This window comes from Anarrhichthys ocellatus, unplaced genomic scaffold (genome assembly GCF_004355925.1).
Source record: "Anarrhichthys ocellatus isolate YVR2014 unplaced genomic scaffold, GSC_Weel_1.0 scaffold1, whole genome shotgun sequence".
In the NCBI taxonomy this organism is placed as follows: Eukaryota; Metazoa; Chordata; class Actinopteri; order Perciformes; family Anarhichadidae; genus Anarrhichthys; species Anarrhichthys ocellatus.
Genome location: NW_022280031.1, coordinates 2,556,221 through 2,576,048, shown reverse-complemented (window position 1 = coordinate 2,576,048; position 19,828 = coordinate 2,556,221). Strand labels below are relative to the sequence as shown.

Below are 19,828 nucleotides of genomic sequence, written 5' to 3'. Positions count from 1 at the left end.
GTGGAAAATAAGATGAAGAACAGGAGTGCCTTTCCAAAGCTATTAAAAATAGTCAAAGCACTGTGTGTTATCCGTGTAAATGTAAAATGTTTGTATTTCTGAGCAGGATCCACTCAAGAGCATAGCAGGCTTCTCTGTTTCAATTAAGCGTGACAAAGAAAGACGATAAAACGGCCTCGTCAGTGAAGAATTAACAGTCTGCACCACTGAACAACAAACTGAAAGACAAAAAGAAGCAGAGCAACATGTAAGTGAATTTTTTTTAACTGCTGTGGCATTTTGCACGACGACAATGATGGAAATAGAAGGCACGGCAATGAAATTCGAGCAATATGTTCCACAACGCAAGAGCAGCGAGAGGGCAGCCTTGTGGAGAACGCAATAAGCTATGAGCAACAGGTAGAGATAAGGGGGGGAAGAAAATCTGGAGTATTAATGAGAAAATCCAAGGCACATCCCCAACTTTATTACAGGGAAATCGACTGTACAGCTCGCCCCCACAGCCGGTAACCTCGTCACCGGCTGCCATAAGAAGCACCCCTTTGTGGCGTCTGGAAATTTAATTTCTCAGAATGAATCAGGCCTCATTATTAACTCTTTGATCTGGCAGCCAGCTGAAGTAGCCTCTGTATCTCTTTGTAGTGCTACAGTTAATGTCAGGATGCTGGAAATGAAAGGGTGAACCACTGGCCAGGCGTCTATATAAATCGACCCTTGAAAAGGTAAGGCCGTGGTATTCACCGGCTTTGAAGATGTTGGAGTTAGTCGGCCAGGCTGCCTGCATCACAGTTCCTCGATGGTGAGAGAAGAGAGACGTGAACAGAACAGAAAAAAAAACAATCGCTTTAATTCTGGATTTAACCCAATAACAAACTGATAACAAAAGACCAGGGTGTAGTCTTTTATTGCAAAAACATTGCCATATTTATAACAGGGGGGAAAGAAAAACCCAAAAAGAGTCAATACTATGATTCAGAGTGAGCCTGTGTTGGAATATACTGCAGGTATTTTGGGAAGTGGTCCAAGGTTATTTGGCTGCCATTTCCATACCATCCCCCGTCCTGGCAAGGCAGAACAAAACATTAGCCCTAAAAAGCTGGGACAAACAAGCTGCGAGACAGCAAATTAGCATTTCAATCCTTGCCATCCTCTCTACAGACTGACCCTAAGAACAACATGTGCTGTTGGCTATCCTCTGTGAACCTTCAGCTGCTTCCATTTGCTGGGGACTGGGCAGCGGCCTGCAGGGTCCTCCGGGCCATCTCCAGGGCTCCTTCCTGATTCTTGTTCCCGCCAATAAAGCCTCCAGCGTGGACGAAGATGCAGGCCTTAATCCCACTGAGCTCAGACAGCGCTTCATCGCGAACACCGCGCCACTCTTCTAGCAGGGACAGCCTGGGACGGGAAGACAGAAGGGCATGTGGGCTTACAGATGGACACTCTGTGGTCAGCTGCTCACTTCCTGTCGACACTTCGGTAAAACACACTGTGCTGTGCATTTCTGCACAATCAGAAAATAAAAAAATTAACTATTCTGGACTGATGAATGTCAACAACACATCAATAAAAGAGTAAAACTAAATAAAGCTGCAACAATTAGACATTAGTTTGATTTTCTTCATTTATTTCAACGTGACTTTGCACAAGGACATTACTCTGGTAAATGCTGATTTCCTTACCTGACCCGGTCACACAAAGCATCACTACAAGCTTCCCCAGCAAATAGACCAATACAAATCAGCTTGATTCTCCTCCCGTAATGTGGAAAATCCCAGATGGGCACATTTGAGCTATGCTATGGCAACGGAGTCAACAGGCAATCTTACAGCGAAAAAGATAGTCTCTGCAAGGGTTCACGGGGCTGGCCTCAACAAAAGGTCTCTGGATGCAACGCACGGAGGATGAAAATTCATAAAAATGTAGAGCAGCTCATTTACCACCCACTGCGTGTGGCATACACCTCTGTCTGCAGCCTGGCACGCCATTTAAAACCCATTACCAGCTCTCTTTTGTGAGTGCCTGTGTCATTCTTGCCTTGATGGGGTTATTATCTCCATTACTACGGTGCTTAAAAGTATTGAGATATTTAGCAATGATTGTGATTTTCTTTTTCTGATTCATAACTTCATCGCTCATCTCTCGCCCATCCACTGCTTCTAAAATAAGAAACTTTAAAAGCCCAAAGAAACCAGCCTAAATCTGCCAAAAGGATCAGATTTCATTTTAAAAAAAGACATCAGGCCCCTCTTCCTCTCCGTCACATGCTTGATGAATTATGGAAGTGTACGGTCTAAACTTGTCAGAAATAAAGTAACACGGTTGTCGAACACGGCAGAAATTTGAAAAGCGTTTTCTCTTCTCGATTTTGAAGGGTTCATTTCTCTCTGCTTCCTTTTGAATATTTATTTCCACTGTGTATAACATCCTCTAAAAGTTGAATAGTCAGAAAGCGAGAGAGCTTCACACGTGAACCATAACGTCAAATGATTCACATGTACACATGTGCGCTGAAACTCTCCATGCCAGTATCTCAAGCCTGCACAAACTTGTGCCTATTAAGACCCGGGGGGGGGGGGGGAAAGCATGGCAAAACCCTAATCCCTGTGAAATGAAACAACCAATCGATAGCTCCACAGTATGGCTGGAAAATGAGCTCAAGAGGAAAGGTCAACAGGGCTGATAATGAGAGTAGGAGGGGGATGACTTGTTGCTATGACAGGCCCGGAAGCTCTGATTCTCAAGATGACCGGTCTAAAAATAAGACCACAATTAGCAAATAAACTTCCCAAGACCGAGTTGAATGGAATATGTTTAGCTTTCTGACTATTTGTCGGACATTTGAAGACGTCAAATGGGGGCTTTATGAAATAGTGATGGTCGTTTTGCACTATTATCTGACATTTTATTGGCCAAACAATTGATAAAAAGGATAATAAAATAACCGGCTAAATAACCATTAGCTGAAGCTCTACAGAGGCACAGTAGATAAGTGTCACAGCAGCCAGTGGGTTATTCCAGAAAGTATTATGTTCTGGCTCAGTTCATACTGCTGTCAACCTACAGCATCATCCTATACAGTACATCTTAGAAGAAGACCCGCTTCAGCTCCCGGCTCACATTTCCTTAGCAATGTGTTGCGGATAAAAATAGACCTTTTTTCCCCCCCAGGTGCAGCAGCGGGGACAAAGGTGATAACAACACCCCTTTCGCAGAGTCAGCATATGCACACTGGGAGGAAGCAGGCCACCCAGAGAAAGAGCCATCTGGAGCCATGTTGTTTTATCCATCTCACAAGCCGTCGTTCTCATGTAGCTCCACACCTACCGCCATGTTTGTATTAAGTCAGATCTTTGAGTTGCTTCTCCACCATAAACACGTGCCTGTCTTTTCAACTGAAAGAGCTGCCAACTGATGAGATTCTGCAGCAGAGCGGGAAAAAAGTCCAGCGGAGGGAAGCGGCGAGGGAGGGGCGGAAGGAGTGAAAGGTGAGGCAGCGAGATAGGGGGAAAGGGGGGGGGGGGAGAAATAGGATTAATGGGAAGAGAGCAAGACGGATAGGACAATGGAAGACGGTGATTATAGGACAGTGACAGAGATACTGTACAAAAGAAAGACGGTGAGAGAGGCAGAAAAGAAACACTAATGGAGTGCCAAGAGCAAGGGGACCTCATGTAAAGAGACGAAAAGAGGAAGCAGAGCAGCCACTGGTCACACTGGGACTGAATCAAGACACTATTCCACCCTCTTCCTGTGTCTTTGGGCAAACCACAGTGGGTCAATAAAGAGACGAGTCAAAGCACAATAAAAGCATATAGGAGCACATGCTGTTAGAGGTTACAACACACCTGAAGAACATGGCGGTCAGGTGGCTCAGAGACCATCTGCTGTGATAGTGAGGTCTCAATCCTAGCATGAAATTGCACAAGGGATTTACAGGAAACAAAACATGCATGGGATGCTGAGTTAATTACTTTTATCTGACTGATATCAGCCGGATCTCTGTTTACTGTATCAGAGCTGTACTAAGTAACTGCTGATGCAAACAGAACATTTCCTACTTCTGTAAAGCTTTTACAGTTAAAGAGTTTCAGCGCATACGTTTGGTGTAGGTTAGGCACATTTCATAATGGACGTGTTTGCTCAGAGGAGTTTCTACAAACAAAATGCCTTGAATCCAGGGACACAATTATCTTCTCTTTGACACTTTTTCAAGAAGCTGTCTTTACATTTACATCTATTACATTTCCCCTGAGGATCGTTTGCATTCGGCATGAATGAAAATGTCTCCCTCATCTAGATGTGGGGCTTGGGATGAACGATCCCAATCTTAAACAATCTCAATAATAGATAAACTAATGTGACAAAAAGCTGCATGATTCGTGCCCCGGGGGAAATAACTAATAAGAGTGATGATGTCAGACAATAAATTCTGATTTTGTTTTTCCATTTAGTTTAAAGGCCAATTTATAAAGTCATACAGAACTGACCTCTGAATGACCCAGAACTAACTGAATACAAAAACATGTGCCAACTCTTCTATAATCCTTTACATCAAGAAGTGGATTGAGAGGTCAATGTTAGGTCAGTGCGACCAATGATCCAGGCAGTAAAAGGTAACAGTAATGACTATTTCTGTTTGCATTAGCAGTATCTTCCTTCCACATTCTAAGTATTATCTGCCTTCATTTTCAAAGAGCTACAAGTTTCAATCTCCGGTGGAGGCATTTTGTGTTTCCTTTGTTTACCCAAGATAGTACCATTGAGATTTTTAATCTCCTTTTTTAAAGGGGATCCTGGCAAAGATGGCAGCGTGAAACATTTCACACAAGCGCCACATAAAAATAAAAACAGACTTAAAAAAACAAAAACAGAAAAAAGTCAAAGACAGCATTAAAAAAAGCCCATAAAAGAGACTTTTCAGGCTTAAAACCGCAAACTGCATCAACCAAAGAACTTTCATTCAGTTTTTTAAATTGTGCATGCTTATGAGATAATGTAGTTTAACATGTCTCTGTACCTCACACCAAGATGAGGGTCCCAAAATTGTAAAAGTGCTGCCACCAAACAGTACAGGTTCTAGAAATGACGTACATAATTTGTGCGCAAGAGCAAAGGAGAGCAGAGAACGTAGATAAAGAGGTAGTTCATGTAATATGGCCTGATACAGAAACATGTACCAATACTCCTTTCTACTACTGTGCAAAGAAAACAAATAAACGTTCTCATACAAACTGCAATGATGCGCAGACACCCGAATCAGACACGGATCGTAAAGCAGCATGGTGCACTGAATACAACATTTTCAAACAAAACCAATTTGCATGCATGTATAAAATATAATCATAATCAATTGCTGATAGAAGTGCAGAACAGCATTTGTTTCTATAGTAGAAACCTAACTTCACCCTGAGTTTTGTTGGAGAAGGCAGAAGCACAGTTTCCAGTGGCAGCCTACTTCATGGTCACATCCTGCTGCCTACTATTTGAAAACATGATGTAATGTTAATTAAATGTATGCGAGAGAAGATTTGCCACTCAAACTGTCCACTGTCGGTCGTACAGCTGTGATACAGGGACATGTCTTTTCACTCAATCAAACTTTTGGCTGAATATAGACACCAGCTGCACAGCGTGCGACAACTTCTCAATGCCTTCCTGTGCTCCGAGGCATGTTTTTTTCATGCTGGGTTTAGTTCTCTACCAAACCCAGCACAGCACTAAAATGTTTTTTTTAGTGCTGGGCAACGATTAAAATATTTAATCGCGATTAATCGCATGGATTTTTTGCGATTAATCGCAATTAATCGCATTGTTATGGCAAAGTTCAATAATGAATTCAAAAGTAGTGTATTGCGCACTTTTATTTTAAAAGTACTGCTATATGAACAAAAGGGCAATAACATTTGGTTCACGAGATGCAGGTAGCATGTTTTATACTTAATGTGAATATAATTCATACTTTGTTGGCATCTTATTCTGAAAACCGGATGTTCGTCTGAAGAAACCGGATGTTGTCTCACGTTAATCTTTCCGCTAACTTTCAAAGTCCTTCACTCGCTCCCGATCTGTGCCGTTTAAATGCGTTTACCGTGAATTTCAGCATATAGGTGCACTAAAATTACTGACTATAGGATGTTTGCTGGCTTTTATCCCACTGTTCTTGTCATCCTCTTGTTGTTCTGTATATGTGTTGTCTCTTGTCTTTCAATTAAAAAAAAAAAAAGATTATAATAAATTAAGAAAATGCGTTAACGCCCGATAAAATAATTGTCGGCGTTAATTAATGAATGCGTTAACGTGAAATTAACGTGTTAACTTGCCCAGCACTAGTTTTTTTTTATAAATAACCAAGCCACACGGCTGCAGGAGGGATTTTCTGTACCAAATGCAAAACAAAGCATTTTACGCAGCAGTTAATATCTGGTGAAAAATCTAACTGAAAATGTGTTTTGCTGATTACAAAGATGTTAAACGCTGTCAAGCAAGCAGCTAGAAAAGACAAGTACCTCCACATAAGATACAGGATGAGCAGGAAGCAGGTTTCTTTGGCCACATTCATAGTGTGTGCTGTATGCTGGGATGCAGTTAAACACCACACACAACTACAAGACTCCGTGGGGATGCTGATGACGTTAAAAGAGCAGCGTTGTGGGTCAGAGCTCAAGAGGCTCCTCAGGTAAACAATTCCCCTCCGGTGGTAACAAACAACAGACTTCAGAGGTGAGAACCATGTGACAAATTCACACAGAAGGCGACTATCTTGTCATCGCTGTCGTTACATAGAGAGGCAAGAATACTAATGTGATCTAATGAGCATGGGTGAGGCATCTTTCGCTTAAGTGTCGTACTTGAGGGTTTGAGGGACCTCATTATTGCTAAAAGATGCAGGAATGCTCCACAAGAACAGCAGCATTGACTGATGCACGAGGAAAGGTAAGGCAAGGGCATAAACATGATGCAACACGATCTACAGTCTGGAAGGCATGAAATGCATGAGAAGTTTAAAAGCAAAAGCATATCGTGAAAGGACGGAAAACACACAAGAGTGATGGACGAGACAATAAAAGAAGGTTCTGGAAATAAATAGCTGAAAATGTTGATAAAAGTAATGGCGGTAGTTGAAGCAGAATTCAGATATTTAGGATGTTTGTTCCAGATATCGGATGCATATAAACTAAATGCTGCTCCACCATGTTTTACAAAACAGACCATGCAGTCTCAGACGAAACTGAGATTTCTGGAGGATCAGATAATAATCTATTTAGTAGACAATAGATTATTAGTAGGTCCCGAGTAGACAATGGTGATTATTGAAGAGACTGTAATGCAAACGGTCCCATCTCGAGCCAGTGTTTGGCTCGTCTTTTCTGGGCTAAGGAAGAAACATGGCGGCCGGCTCCGTGAAGAGGATGTGGCAATAAACGGCTCATTCTAAGGTAACGAAAAGTTAAACGGTTCTTATTTTCAGATGATTATTAAGAAAACGTACTTATTAATATCATATTCCATTTCTGCCAATAGATCCCCCTAAATGCTACACACTGTGCCTTTAACTAATTAGCTGTAAAACAGCTTGCTGTATCTGGAGCAGAGGGTGTGCTTCACATTAGGAAAAGACAAACACCTGAGTGGGAGAAAGGGCTCAGGTGTCTCTGTGGAAGTGTTGAGTGTGTTTACATCCTTTCAACTCCTTAGAGAGAAATGTGAGAACAGAACCTCTGCGCTTTAACGAAAGAATCATCTTCATCCTATTTCTATCCAAGCAGGAGTTTGTCTCTCACCGGATGACACATCAATCCTCCCGCGAGTAGCTGTCAAATGGTCAGACAAGCATGAAAGTTAAATCACACATGATGATTCGCCTCCATCACCAGAGCTCAACATATTTCAACACGTCTGAGAGACTCTGGAGCTCTGCCTGTCACTGTGTTTTGCACCACTGTTTAAAAAAGAAAAAAAAAAATCCTGTCTGGGAGAACTTTTAGTTAGCGTCACAACATCCCTGCTAGTTCTGATGTTTAATTTCTGTCACACTTGTAGCTCTCGTATTTACAATATAAAAATAATCACCTGTTCTGGAAGGTGTTGAGCCCGGCGGGGACACACTGGACCCTCCACTGTCCATTCTGGTCAGGGTAAAGGACAAACTTGATGGGCGTCTCCACCTTGAGCTCCTTCTCCAGGGAAAACAGATGCTCCTTCCAGGGACAGCCGCCCTGGGAGAACAACACCACCTCCCCACTGGGATCTACCTGCAAATGAGAAGAGAACCATAAATGGTGCGTTACTAATGTGCACCATAAAGGACAATACAGAGGCAACAGACCCATTGATGCTAATGAATTACGCACTATTAATTGTGTAATTTCTTGCAGTATTTCTTTTAAAAATGAGGTGACAAAAGTGATGCACAATCGATTTTGACAGCTTCAGAAAGTTTTTTTTTTGTTTGTTTTTTCTTCAAGACCCAAGTGCCAAGCTTCAATGTTCACAAAGGACAAAATATAACACTAAAACATGCACACATTAGATCGGACCGTCTCGTACCTGATGCCTGCCCTTAACGGCCTCCTCCACCACCGCACGAGCCGGCAGCCAGGAAGACTGGTAGAACTCCACACGGTCCAGGAACTCCTCCCCAACCATCGTCAAAGCCTTTCTGAAGCCCTCCTGGTGAAAACATGCATCCACATACATGCATCAAATACACTGTAGGAATGTGAGAGGAATATTGTATTATGAAGAAAGAGGTTTTTTGATAACCGAATAGAGTTTAGATGTAATTTTGATGAAAATAAAAACAGAATTGTTCATGATCATTCACCTTTCGTCACTACTGCAACACCTCCCAATTCCAATTCAGTTTGATGTCAAATACTTTAAGTGAGGCATCGTGCCAGATAAACCAACCATCGCCACACTGATCCTTGCAGCCCTGCTTCAGCTGGTCCCGTTACATGTCCTGCACAAACCCTCGTCTGCGCTCACTTCCTCATGCTCTCATGAGCAGAAACTCAAGAGAGCATGAGAGAGAAAGACAGACACAAATACGTGCTGTCACAAACGCACACAGTTTGACAGGCAGAAGTCGAATCTGCATGCAATCGATTGTGGGAGCTGTGGTGCCCTTGAATTGTAACAGTGGAGTGTGGCAAAGACAAATAAAATCCATTCGCTGTGTAATGATCACAAACAGCCACTGTTGAGAGTTCACCAGGTCAACACAATTTTGCGATCCCTCAGAGCTGTAAATGGAGGAAAGTGCCAAGACGAGAATCATAATCATGTGAACTGAAATGCAGAAAAAAACAAAATAGGACAGCTACTCCACTGAGACAGCCACGACGATTGGGAAAGAAATGTATCAACATATATGCAAAGCTAGGCTGCAGGTATCATCATGCAGAAACACTGGTGCTGTTTCCCTGCAGGCATTCCCCTCACGACTAATGAGAGACACAAAAGGTCTCTAAAGACAACCTCTGAACACCGATTGCACTGAATTGCATTTAATCTGTTTACCACAACATTCTTAACCTGTCTGTATTCGTCCTTCACTGCAGGTCTTGTATGCGTGTGATTATAATTAAATGATGTAGTTAAAAGCCCTTTTAGGTTCCTTCTGTTAAATATCAGTCATTAACTAAAGAGGTTGTTTTATTTTTGCATTTCAGTATTTTCGATTAGTTTGTGCTGAAAAACCTTTTGGTTATTTGAGTTCATGTTTTTCTTATTGTCTGTTTGGGATCATGTTGGATATACATAAGTAGGGCTGAAACTATAAGAGGGATTGAGTGAGTAATAAACAGCTATACTTGTAATAATTACTTGAAAATATATATCTCCAATGTGAGGATGTGTTGCTCTTCTTTGTCTTACGCAAAAGTAACTCAAATTCTTTGGTTATTTGGACTGGGTTTTTTTTTTTCCTTCAGCAGTTTGCACACAGCAATACCCATGAGTGTCCATGAGCCACACTGTAGAAATCTAGGCAATTATAAAACACATATTTTCAATATCCACAGAGCACAGGCTTTAATAGTCAGAGAACCTTCTGCTGTGAAGTAGCTGTTTGACAGATGACATTTTTATTTCCATGTTATGTGAGTAAATACATTTATTGTTCAATAATCTTACATATCTTTACATTCACCCTCTCAACAAAACCCAACCCTGTAATCCTAAAAGCCAAAAGGAAATATTCTGTTTTTATATTCTGAAGTCATTTGGTCCTTAAATTGAAACTACAAGACACAGAGACTCTTACATGTTGTATCACAGATACAGACCCACACACATTAAATGTCTGTGCCCTTTAGTTCAAAAGCTACATAATAAAAGTGCTGCATCAGACCGGTCTGTGTGCTAAGAGCGAGTACACGTTCACACTCATGCAATCCCTCACCTCGGTGTCCTGACTCTTGCTGTTCCAGCGTGGGTTTAGGTGGCCGACACGTGCGCTCAGCGTGGTGGAGACAGCATAGCGGGCCTCTCCGTCGTACTGTGAAATGCCGTTGTCGACAGCATCGACCCCCTCCACAAAGTTCTCATACAGCTGCAAGGAATTGAAAGAGACACATGACAAGAGAGGTTAGGAACCTGTAATGACATGGGAATCGGCTGTTTTATGTTTATGCTAATATTGAAAAAGGAAGAATTGGCAGTAAATCCCTTTTTTTCGAGGCAGGGTAATTAAGAAAGGCAGGACTTTCAGGAGAGAGCAATGCACTGGGATTACATTATTCTGACTGAAATCCATTTGTTCACAGTGTGTGGGCAGTTACTGAGGGCTAAAGTGAACGGCTAGATCATATAACCAAAAGGAGACAAATTGCAGCAATTTTACAATTCAATGGCAAAGTTGCAGGAAGACGTGGAAGAGGAGCAGAGAAGTGGAGACATTTTTAAGGCTGAAAAGTGAAGTCCTCGGTAGATCCGAAGGTCAATCACCAAACAGATGACATTTTACAAGTGGAACCAAGTTTTGGGGGAAAATAGAGATTCAGTTTGTCTGAACTGGCTGAGGAAGAGACACGAAGCATCCCAAAATAAATAAAACCCCAGCCGTGAGTAAAAGGATTATTTGGGGCTTAAAACAAACTGACACATCAAAAGGCCAATGATAATAGGAGTTAAAAGTGCTGATATTTATGGTTGAACTAAGATTTGGCTGGCTTAATGAGCCTGGCCATCAAACTGTCCTGTGTGCTGAGGCCTCCTGCTGGCTGTTTAAAACACATTAAATATAACTGCAGTGTCCAGTGAACTTTGCCACATCCCGTCTATGTGTGCGTATTCATAATCCCCCTCTACGACCGTCTGACGAAGGCAAGTCATAAACTAAGTACGGGATGATGTACAGTGATGCACATTGTACCCCAATGACCCGCTCGCTGTACATTATCCCGCTTATTACACAGTTACTTATTAAAGAAATCAATAGTTTGAAACAAAACAGTGATCCTTAAAATGATTTTATTGATTTAAAAATTATTTTATTGTTTCCGCTAAAAACAATTGTCCAATTACTGAGTACGGAGAACCAAACTAGGTCCATAGTAACGACCTGTTATAAGAGCGGTCTGCTATAACGCAATAACAGACGTAATTGACCAATCAGAAGAGAGTATTCAACAAAGCCGTTTAATAATCTTTAACAATAAACATGCATTTTCTACACACAGCGACTGCATGATTTCTGTTTTTAAAATAACCACCATGGACAAAGCGCAGAGAGATAAGTGTCCTTTCAGTCCATTGTGATGGACGAGCTAGCTTTTCCTCTTTACATCTTAATAGACTTGTCTTTTCTTTGTCTTCCCACTTCACCATGAAATCAGTGCTTGGATTCAATTCATCAGCCGAGGCAATGTTTGATACGAGTGAGGCGAGGGAAAACATCTGTTTACGAGGAGTGTTTGCGCTGTGAATGGAAACACAATGGTTGCTGATCCACTGTCTGCTCTAAATCCATCATCTTCCTCCTCTCACCTTGTCAAAGAGCACCTCCAGCTGCCTGTCGCCCTCCTTTAGCTGCGTCAGCTGGACCAGCAGCTGACGACCAAAGTGTAGGTAGACCAGGCCTGCAGAGCTGAGCTTGGTCACCCATGGCTTCTCTGGACACAGGCTGTGGAAGCTCTCTGCAAAGGTCCTGAAGAGAGGGAAGACATTATGTTAGCGGACAGCAACAGGAACAGAAATGGACTTTTAACGCCGAGACAATATTCAATTCACAGTGCATGAAAAATGTCTTAATGTAAAAACTGTCTGCAGCTTGTTCAGTATGTACGATGTTTTAGCCCATAAATGCCCTGTTTTATATCATGTCAACTGAATATCTTTCTGTGGGCTGTTGGTCTGACAAATCAAGCAATTTCAAAACATCAGCCTGGGCTTTAGGAAATCTGTGATCGATATTTGTAACTCATTTTTTCACATTTTGTTGACCCAATGATTAATGGATTATGGAAATAAACTAAAACCTATTCCCTCCATTACAAATGTAGTAGTGGAGATAAATTACTGATGTTTGCTTTGCTTATGTAATATATGAAGGAAATGTAAATGAAAAACACTGCATGGTCTGTCAGCAGATTACACTAAAGTCAAGACTTGGGAGATTAAACATTAGTGTTCTGGTCATAAACAGACTATTCACATATTTTCCTATAACAGGCCTCTTCAATAAAATGTCTGCTGTGTCCGGATTTATGCTGCACATTACAAAATGCACTTTCATCCATAAATATTCTGCACAGCTTCGGAAAGAGAAAGCGTGCTTGTTTGTGAGCACACATGAATAGAAGCCACCGGAGTTCTCTCCACGCAGCCACGTGATGTGATGGGTGGGCTCCAGCACCCAGCCACTGCTGGTCATTTAATTCAGGCTTAATTAGGACGATTGGGCTGCAGCACAGCGGAAAACAGACCGTCAAATGAATGAGTGACATGCCAGGGAAGCAGGGGGTAATCACAGCCATTAAAAGGACTAATTGGCCAAGCTGAGGCATTTCTATGCTGATTATCAGGAGATGAGAGTAAATGAGCGGGAGGAAAATGACAGAGTGAAAAGGGAAACTGTTGAAAAGGAAAACCAGCTCACCAAATAGAAGTCATCAAGCTGGTGGTTAGAAGATGGCCAACCAGCATTTACCACACAGAACTAAATCAAAGGTAAGCCAGTAAAGCAACACTAAGACACATTTTGGCAAGAATGAAGTACTACTAAGCTTAGCATATATTGTACTATGTTTCCTATATCACACCACTTCCTTATGCTCATCACTGTGTCATTACACAGAAGGGCTTCATTGCAAACTATTTAATGCGGGCAAAATGACGCTTCAGAAATCTATCTCCTACTCAAGAGCATCACGAGAGAAACAGCGAGTCGAGAAACTCAAGCACTTTATGAAAAGAATATCACTGGCCAGTCATTTCCCTTCACTCTGAGCCCAGTACTCCCTTAAAATGACGGGAAATTCGGCTTTCGGAACGGACAGACACTGTATTAGAGCACAGTTGGGGCTTTCATGAGCTTTACAAGTCCACTTTTCAAAAATAATGTCACAAAAAGGCTCTTCAACTTCAATCCACTGCTCCGGTCAGAATGACCTCGGCTGGTTTGAATTGACTTCATTCAGTGAGAACATTGTTATCTTAACCAGCATCCATGCTTCTCTGACTGCTGGGGTTTCCCCTCTTGTTGGGAAAGGTTGAACAGTTCTTGCTGTATGTTGAGTTAGACTACATACAGGACGTTAATAATTGTCGCAAAAAGAGGTAGAGTATGTGTTGATCACCAACAGAAATAGCCAATTTAGTTGAAAGAGTTGTGGCTATGTTGTCATGCATTATAGATCTTTGGTGAATACAGGGGAAGAGGAAGCCTGCTGTGTCCACGAATCCTTCTTTGTGGAAGCCACTTAAACAACACAGCAGAAAACTGATTCATTTCTCTCCTGATGGAGGTACTGCGTCACTGTTGCAAAAATACATTTGTTTGCTGAGTGGAAGCAGCGAGTGCATTTCTAGCGTGAGCAACCACAAACGTAATCCCTGTCGGATCTAATCTGTTGTGCTTTATTAACCTTCGGTCAGTGTTTGGTCTCATGCCTCCAACTCTGACACACATTGTCATTCCTGCTGAAGAAAATCTTAAAACTTCAATGACAAAAAGTTGTCCATATCTGCAGTAGTTTCTCAAATTAGAATTGAAAATATATATAAACAAGTGTCTTAAAACAGCAAACCTGGTTCTGTGTAAAGGACAATTTCCTGTTTTGCGTTGGTTATCTGCAGGACTTTTTCCTGGCTGGGTGCAGTTACTTCCTGGAGTCTCTAGGAAATCACTTTGTCCGGCCAACTAATGGTAATGGTGAATTTGTTTGTTTTTGACACTTTGGTTTTTGTACAGATTTAACAAGATATAAACGTGTTAAAAGTGAGCTTTAGAGGTGCTGGTGGGCAGATTAATTTACCTTTGGGACAGAGCCGTTTCCAGTCCTCATTCTCAGCTAAGCTTACGATGATAAGAATGGCATCAATCTTCTCATTTAACTCTCTACAACAAAGCAAATAAGCGGATTAAATATGCTTATTTGCTTTCTCCTCCTCTAATGCTTTAATTCCAGGCTCTTACATATTCTTACTGTGATGTATTGATGTTGCTGTCAACTTCATCTGTGTACTGTCACTGTTTTTAAATTGAAATGGGACTCTAATTGCAGTGGTGTATAGTAACGAAGTAGAAATACTTCGTTACTGTACTTAAGTCGTCGTTTTTGGATATCTGTAGTTTACTTTACTATTTATATTTCTGTTGACTTTTACTTTTACTTCGCTACATCTTGCAAAGAAAACTGATACTTTTACTCCGATACATTTCCCCTGAAACCTTCGTTACTCGCTACAAAATCAAATCTATCTTTAGAAACAAAATGAATCATGAGACCAGCGTCGGGGGACTGTGGTGGAACACAGACTGACAGCAAGCAGGTTTGGTGAATCAGTTAAATCATTGGTTAATCACGTTAATGCGCAAAACAAGTGCTCTCAAAGCCGCGGTGTTTAGATTCCCAGTGATGCCCAGGATGCTATATGCTATAGCTAGCGAGCGACAACACGAGTAGAATTCCACACAGGACGGGTGGGATGAGGAGAGGTGGATGGGTCAAACAAACACTGGTGTTTCCTCCAGGAGGCCGCAGTTTGTGCCGTGCGTGAAACGAGAAGCCAATGTTGATTTATTTGTGACGTGACTTCCGTACTTAAGCAACGCCACTTCCGTAGATATTTTAACGCAAACCACGATCTTTTCCTCAACCTAACTAAGTAGTTTCATCGCCTAAACCTTAGTTGTTTCCTGTGAAGATGGAAGTTTATTTTGAAAAGACAGTATGCATGTAACAAGCGAAAACAGACTCATGTTGCTGGACTTTTGCAGGAAAAACGCACGAAAAATGAGGAGTAACTTTTCGTAAGATATCAATAAAACGGGGATGAATTTATATCATTGTATAAAGAGAGTGACATGAGAAGATCAATCTCATGTCTGTAAATTAAATCAGCTATAATCACTCTTTTAAAGTGATTAGTGACTCGTCTAAAACATTTAAAAAAGGAATAACTTCAATAGAATCATTCTATACACTGTAGCTTCTTTACATTCTATTAGAATGTAAAGAAGTTACATTGTAGTAGAATTGTCTTTTGAAGATGAACAGGACATTTTTCAGGTTCAAGTAATGACTGGGTTGTTACTTTAGTATTGATCATGTTTTGATATTTGAGTCATTTTGTGGATGATCAGATGGAGTTATGATGGTAGCAGTCGCCCAATTGCAGATTCAGCTTGAGCAAAACCTTTGCCTATTGTGTTCAGATCAGTTTACAAGGCAGGCGTCCTTTCTCAAAACACTGACCTGATGCATCAAGTGGATACTTTTTGCTGAACACAATATGATGCATTTGCCCTCTACGTCCTCTAGTCGGAATGAGCATACTTATAAACGCACTGTTACAACTCCTTCATAGTGTCATATTGCTTTTCTGAGATTTATGATGATAAGTTCATAGCAGATGCAAAAGTATACTTATGTACAATATATTATGTTGAACATTGTTGCTCCTGGATGGATCACAGCCAACCCAATTATTTTCAACACAGCTCCATGTCCTTGGTCATGGTGCCACAGCACTTAAAAGAATAAACTTGATAATTCTCATAATTCTGACCCTTTGCTTTTTTATTAACAGCATTTACTTGTACTTTTACTTTCAATACTTAAGTACATTTAATATCAGAAAATTACTTTTGATACTTAATTACAATAAATATCAGATACTTTAAGACTTTTACTCAAGTAGTATTCTAATAGGTGACTTTCACTTTTACTGGAGTCATTTTCCAGTAAGGTATCTTTACTTTTACTCAAGTATGGCTTTTGGGTACTTTATACACCACTGTCTAATTGTTCTCGTCATCTCCCTCTGCAACCTCCTCCAGCACCCTAGCCCACTTACATCCATCCCTGCCATCACATCCGTCTTGCCCCCGTCGGTGCGTGTGAGTGACAGCCACATCATCCTGCGGCCCCTGACAGTGTCGTGGCAGCCTCAGTGCCTCGTGAATCAACAGCAGGGGGGGGGGGGGGGGGGTTCAATTGAAAGAGCGTTAATTATCACTAACCACCTGCCAGGAAGAGAGCCCTGGCATATCTTTATCACCGTGGTCCATAAAAGCTATCTCTGATTATCATCACGACATTAAGCCGACAAGACAACTGGAATAGGCTTACTACTCAACGTGATGAGACGTCGAGTGAATGCAGTCTTCAATTTGGCAGAGAACATAGTGTGTGTTCCTTCATGAACCGTGGGATTATGGGTGCTTTGAGGATGTCAGAACAGAAGTCACAGGGAAACACACTCTCTCCTCTTTTGGACCCCAGATACTGTAATGGGTATATGATTCTGCACACTTTGTTTTCTGGGGCAATTAGGATGAGAACATGAAGCTAGGTCTATAAAGACCAACGTGTGTATCGACACCTCTGGAACACACCGTACAACATTTATGATTACATTTTTCCCGCCTGTGAAAACAACACGAAATAGAGCCCGATACTGGATTTTTGAGGCAGAGACAGATATTAATATTAGAGTTTTAAAAATCTGATAGTTATATATCCCATAGCCTCTTTTTCTGTGTCAACTACTTTTATAAATAAATGTTTTGGATAAGAATCCCTTCAATTTGTGAATTGTGACCACGACATGCACAATTAGTTAATAACCTACCTTCATGCATGTTGATTATAGGGCTGCCACAAAAGATCATATTCATTATTGATTAGTCTAAAAGAAATGTTTTCAAATATTCCCAAAGCCCATGGTGACATTTTTATATCCCTGCAACTGAAGATTGTGTTTATTACCAATTAATCATTTTGGAAATAGATAGTGAAAGAAGCCCTTTGTAATGTCCCAGTGTCTACGGAGATGTCTTGAAATGTCTGTATTGTTTTGATCAAGAGTCCAAAAGCCAAAGATATTCAGTTTGCAATAATAAAAAAAACTGAGAAAAACAGCAAATCCACGCATTTGCTAATCACTTTTTGGCATTTTTGCTTGAAAATTAACTTACATGATAAAAAATAAATAAGAAAATAGTTTCCACTTAATTTTAAACAACTATCTGATTACACAACTAATTGTTTAATGCAGATATATTTGCACTTAGCTAATATTAGTCAATTACATCTTTCATGAGAAAAATAATTGATTTTTGTCACAGCAGACATTATGAACTATGACAGATTAAAGCAGGAAAAGCCCAGGTGTAATTAATTCGATTAATGATGGTGGCTGGCTCAATGACACGGCTTATTGGCACAACTAAATGGAACGAGCAACTATTACCAATATTAGTTGCCCCTGTTATTTGAGCTGTTACATGTCTAAATAGCCCATCTCTTAGCAGCTTACTACCAACGTTGTACCTCTGGTGATGGTCATAGCGATGCTTCTTTGGGTCAAACTCTCCTCCAACGTCTACAACGATGTCGCACTCTGCCAGCTTCGTCGGGTCCCTGGTCCGAATGATCTCGGCATCCTGTGCAATGAATAGAATGTTTTATAGACCCGCTATCATCCATTATCAAGCATCTGGTAAATTTCCAGAAAGAAGTGACATCTGTATTTTATATAAACACTTTCAATCCATGAGCCAACTGCATTTAAATGAATTCTACCATTTAATAAGCTATATATACACTCAAGAGTGTGACCCTAATGGGATCCATTGGAGGCTCACGGTGTAAACCTATTCTATCCAACCACTGAGGAGAATCCAGATGGCAAATTGCTGCAATGAAAAGCGCTGACCTGCCAATCAGGAGCAACGTTAAAGCCCAATTGCACCTTTGCCGTTCAATAATGATCGTGGGTCACCAACGTTTTTCTGCACTTTTTGAAATAGTAGGGTATGTAGAGGAAAAAATGGTTGCAGCAGTATTCTCCCCTTTCATGAAACACTGTGTTGACATTGACCAAACGCCAGTTTTAAATCATTTAATTCTTCTTCTTTTGGGGCCAAAACTATTTCAAATGTAAATAATACATTTGGTGTCTGATCTTATACTGTTATATAATTATAACAGGTGATTTCACAGTTTGAACGACAGTATACATTGCATGAATAATCAAATATGTAAATACGTTTTTCTGGGGATGAGTAAGCACAATGTCTGCTTCTCACCTGATCATGAATGAACATGCAGACCTAGAGAATAGTCAGAGATATTGCCAAACTGTTTATACTTTGTTTATTGGTTAATTACTTACCTCTAAATGTGGAAACATATTTATTGTGACATCAAGGTGTTGCCTACTTTGCCTAGTTTATTTGACCGGCCTTGTACAGTGTAAACTGTGATTATATTTGAATTATTATAAGTCTATATGTCATCAATATATATATATATATATTGAGCTCCATATATCTGTACAGCAGCTCCCCCATATGGAGAGTTAGAAAATTACACGAGATGTGTGACAGAAACATTAAATAAAAACATCCATACATCAGCCAATGCAGACTGAACACACAGATTTAAAGAGCATCAACATGCTTTAAACTGAAGTAGTGGTAGTATCCACACAGCATGTAACGTTACTCAAACAGCAGCAGTAATAGGAACAACACAGGCACACATCATCTCTACACTTGTCTTCTTTCGCAGCATACTGAACCTACCTTGTACTCGGGTAGCTGCCGGAGGAAGAAGCACGCGAGAACCTCGTCACAGTGGAAGCTGCCGTTGTGAGTTCCGATCTTTATAACGGTCATGTTTTCAGTGCAGACTCTCTTCGGTTGACTGGACATGTATCGTGGTGCTGTGCGAGAAACGTCCACAGAGAGCAAACCACGGCAGTTGGCTTGTGAACTTAACAGTCTAAAAACACTCGCTGGTTTGCCAAAGTTAACTTGAGAAGCGATTTTTGTCAAATTAAGTGCTATCATGCGTACACGATACATTCAAACGAGACTTCACAAGAGATGCGATGGTTCCGGAGGGATTTGGTTGCCGGACCGGATATGGTGCGCCTGTTTTAGGAACCGGAGAAACCCGGGAATTTGATTTGTTTGTTTGTGATTGTTTTTACTTGTTTGTTTGTTTTAATCTAAATAAGTATACCTACCCATGATAATTGTAAAATAATTGAAGTGAGCTCAACGTGTTATCTACTGAAGAGATTTCATTGCAAAGTGGAATAATTAATTCGTATATCATAATGTATTTATATTCTGACGGCAGAGGGCGCT

The 19,828-nt window shown here is 40.9% G+C and overlaps 1 protein-coding gene across 2 annotated transcripts; it reads right to left on the bottom strand.

Moving 5' to 3' along the window:
• Positions 1-827: 827 nt before the first annotated feature.
• On the bottom strand, positions 828-19,592 carry myg1 (myg1 exonuclease). 2 transcript variants are annotated; one of them, XM_031850778.1, is made up of 8 exons: positions 19,259-19,592; positions 18,003-18,115; positions 11,992-12,151; positions 10,406-10,555; positions 8,548-8,670; positions 8,071-8,252; positions 1,165-1,395; positions 828-1,061 (listed from the first exon to the last, which is right to left on the bottom strand). In XM_031850778.1, the coding sequence occupies exons 1-7, from the start codon at positions 19,538-19,540 to the stop codon at positions 1,206-1,208; spliced, it is 1,200 nt and encodes a 399-aa protein (XP_031706638.1). In that variant the 5' UTR covers positions 19,541-19,592; the 3' UTR covers positions 828-1,061; positions 1,165-1,205. The 2 variants fall into 2 exon arrangements, with proteins under 2 accessions (XP_031706638.1, XP_031706628.1); XM_031850768.1 differs by having other exon boundaries at positions 828-1,395.
• Between the last annotated feature and the right edge of the window lie 236 nt (positions 19,593-19,828).

Coding starts and splice junctions, on each gene's coding strand:
- myg1 (XM_031850768.1), bottom strand. CDS start 19,540: ATGTATCGTGTACGCATGATAGCACTTAATTTGACAAAAATCGCTTCT. Junction 10,556..11,991: donor TGGAGGTGCTCTTTGACAAG/GTGAGAGGAGGA, acceptor AATTCCTTGCAG/CTGTATGAGAACTTTGTGGA. Junction 8,253..8,547: donor CCGTTAAGGGCAGGCATCAG/GTACGAGACGGT, acceptor TCTCATTTGCAG/GTAGATCCCAGTGGGGAGGT.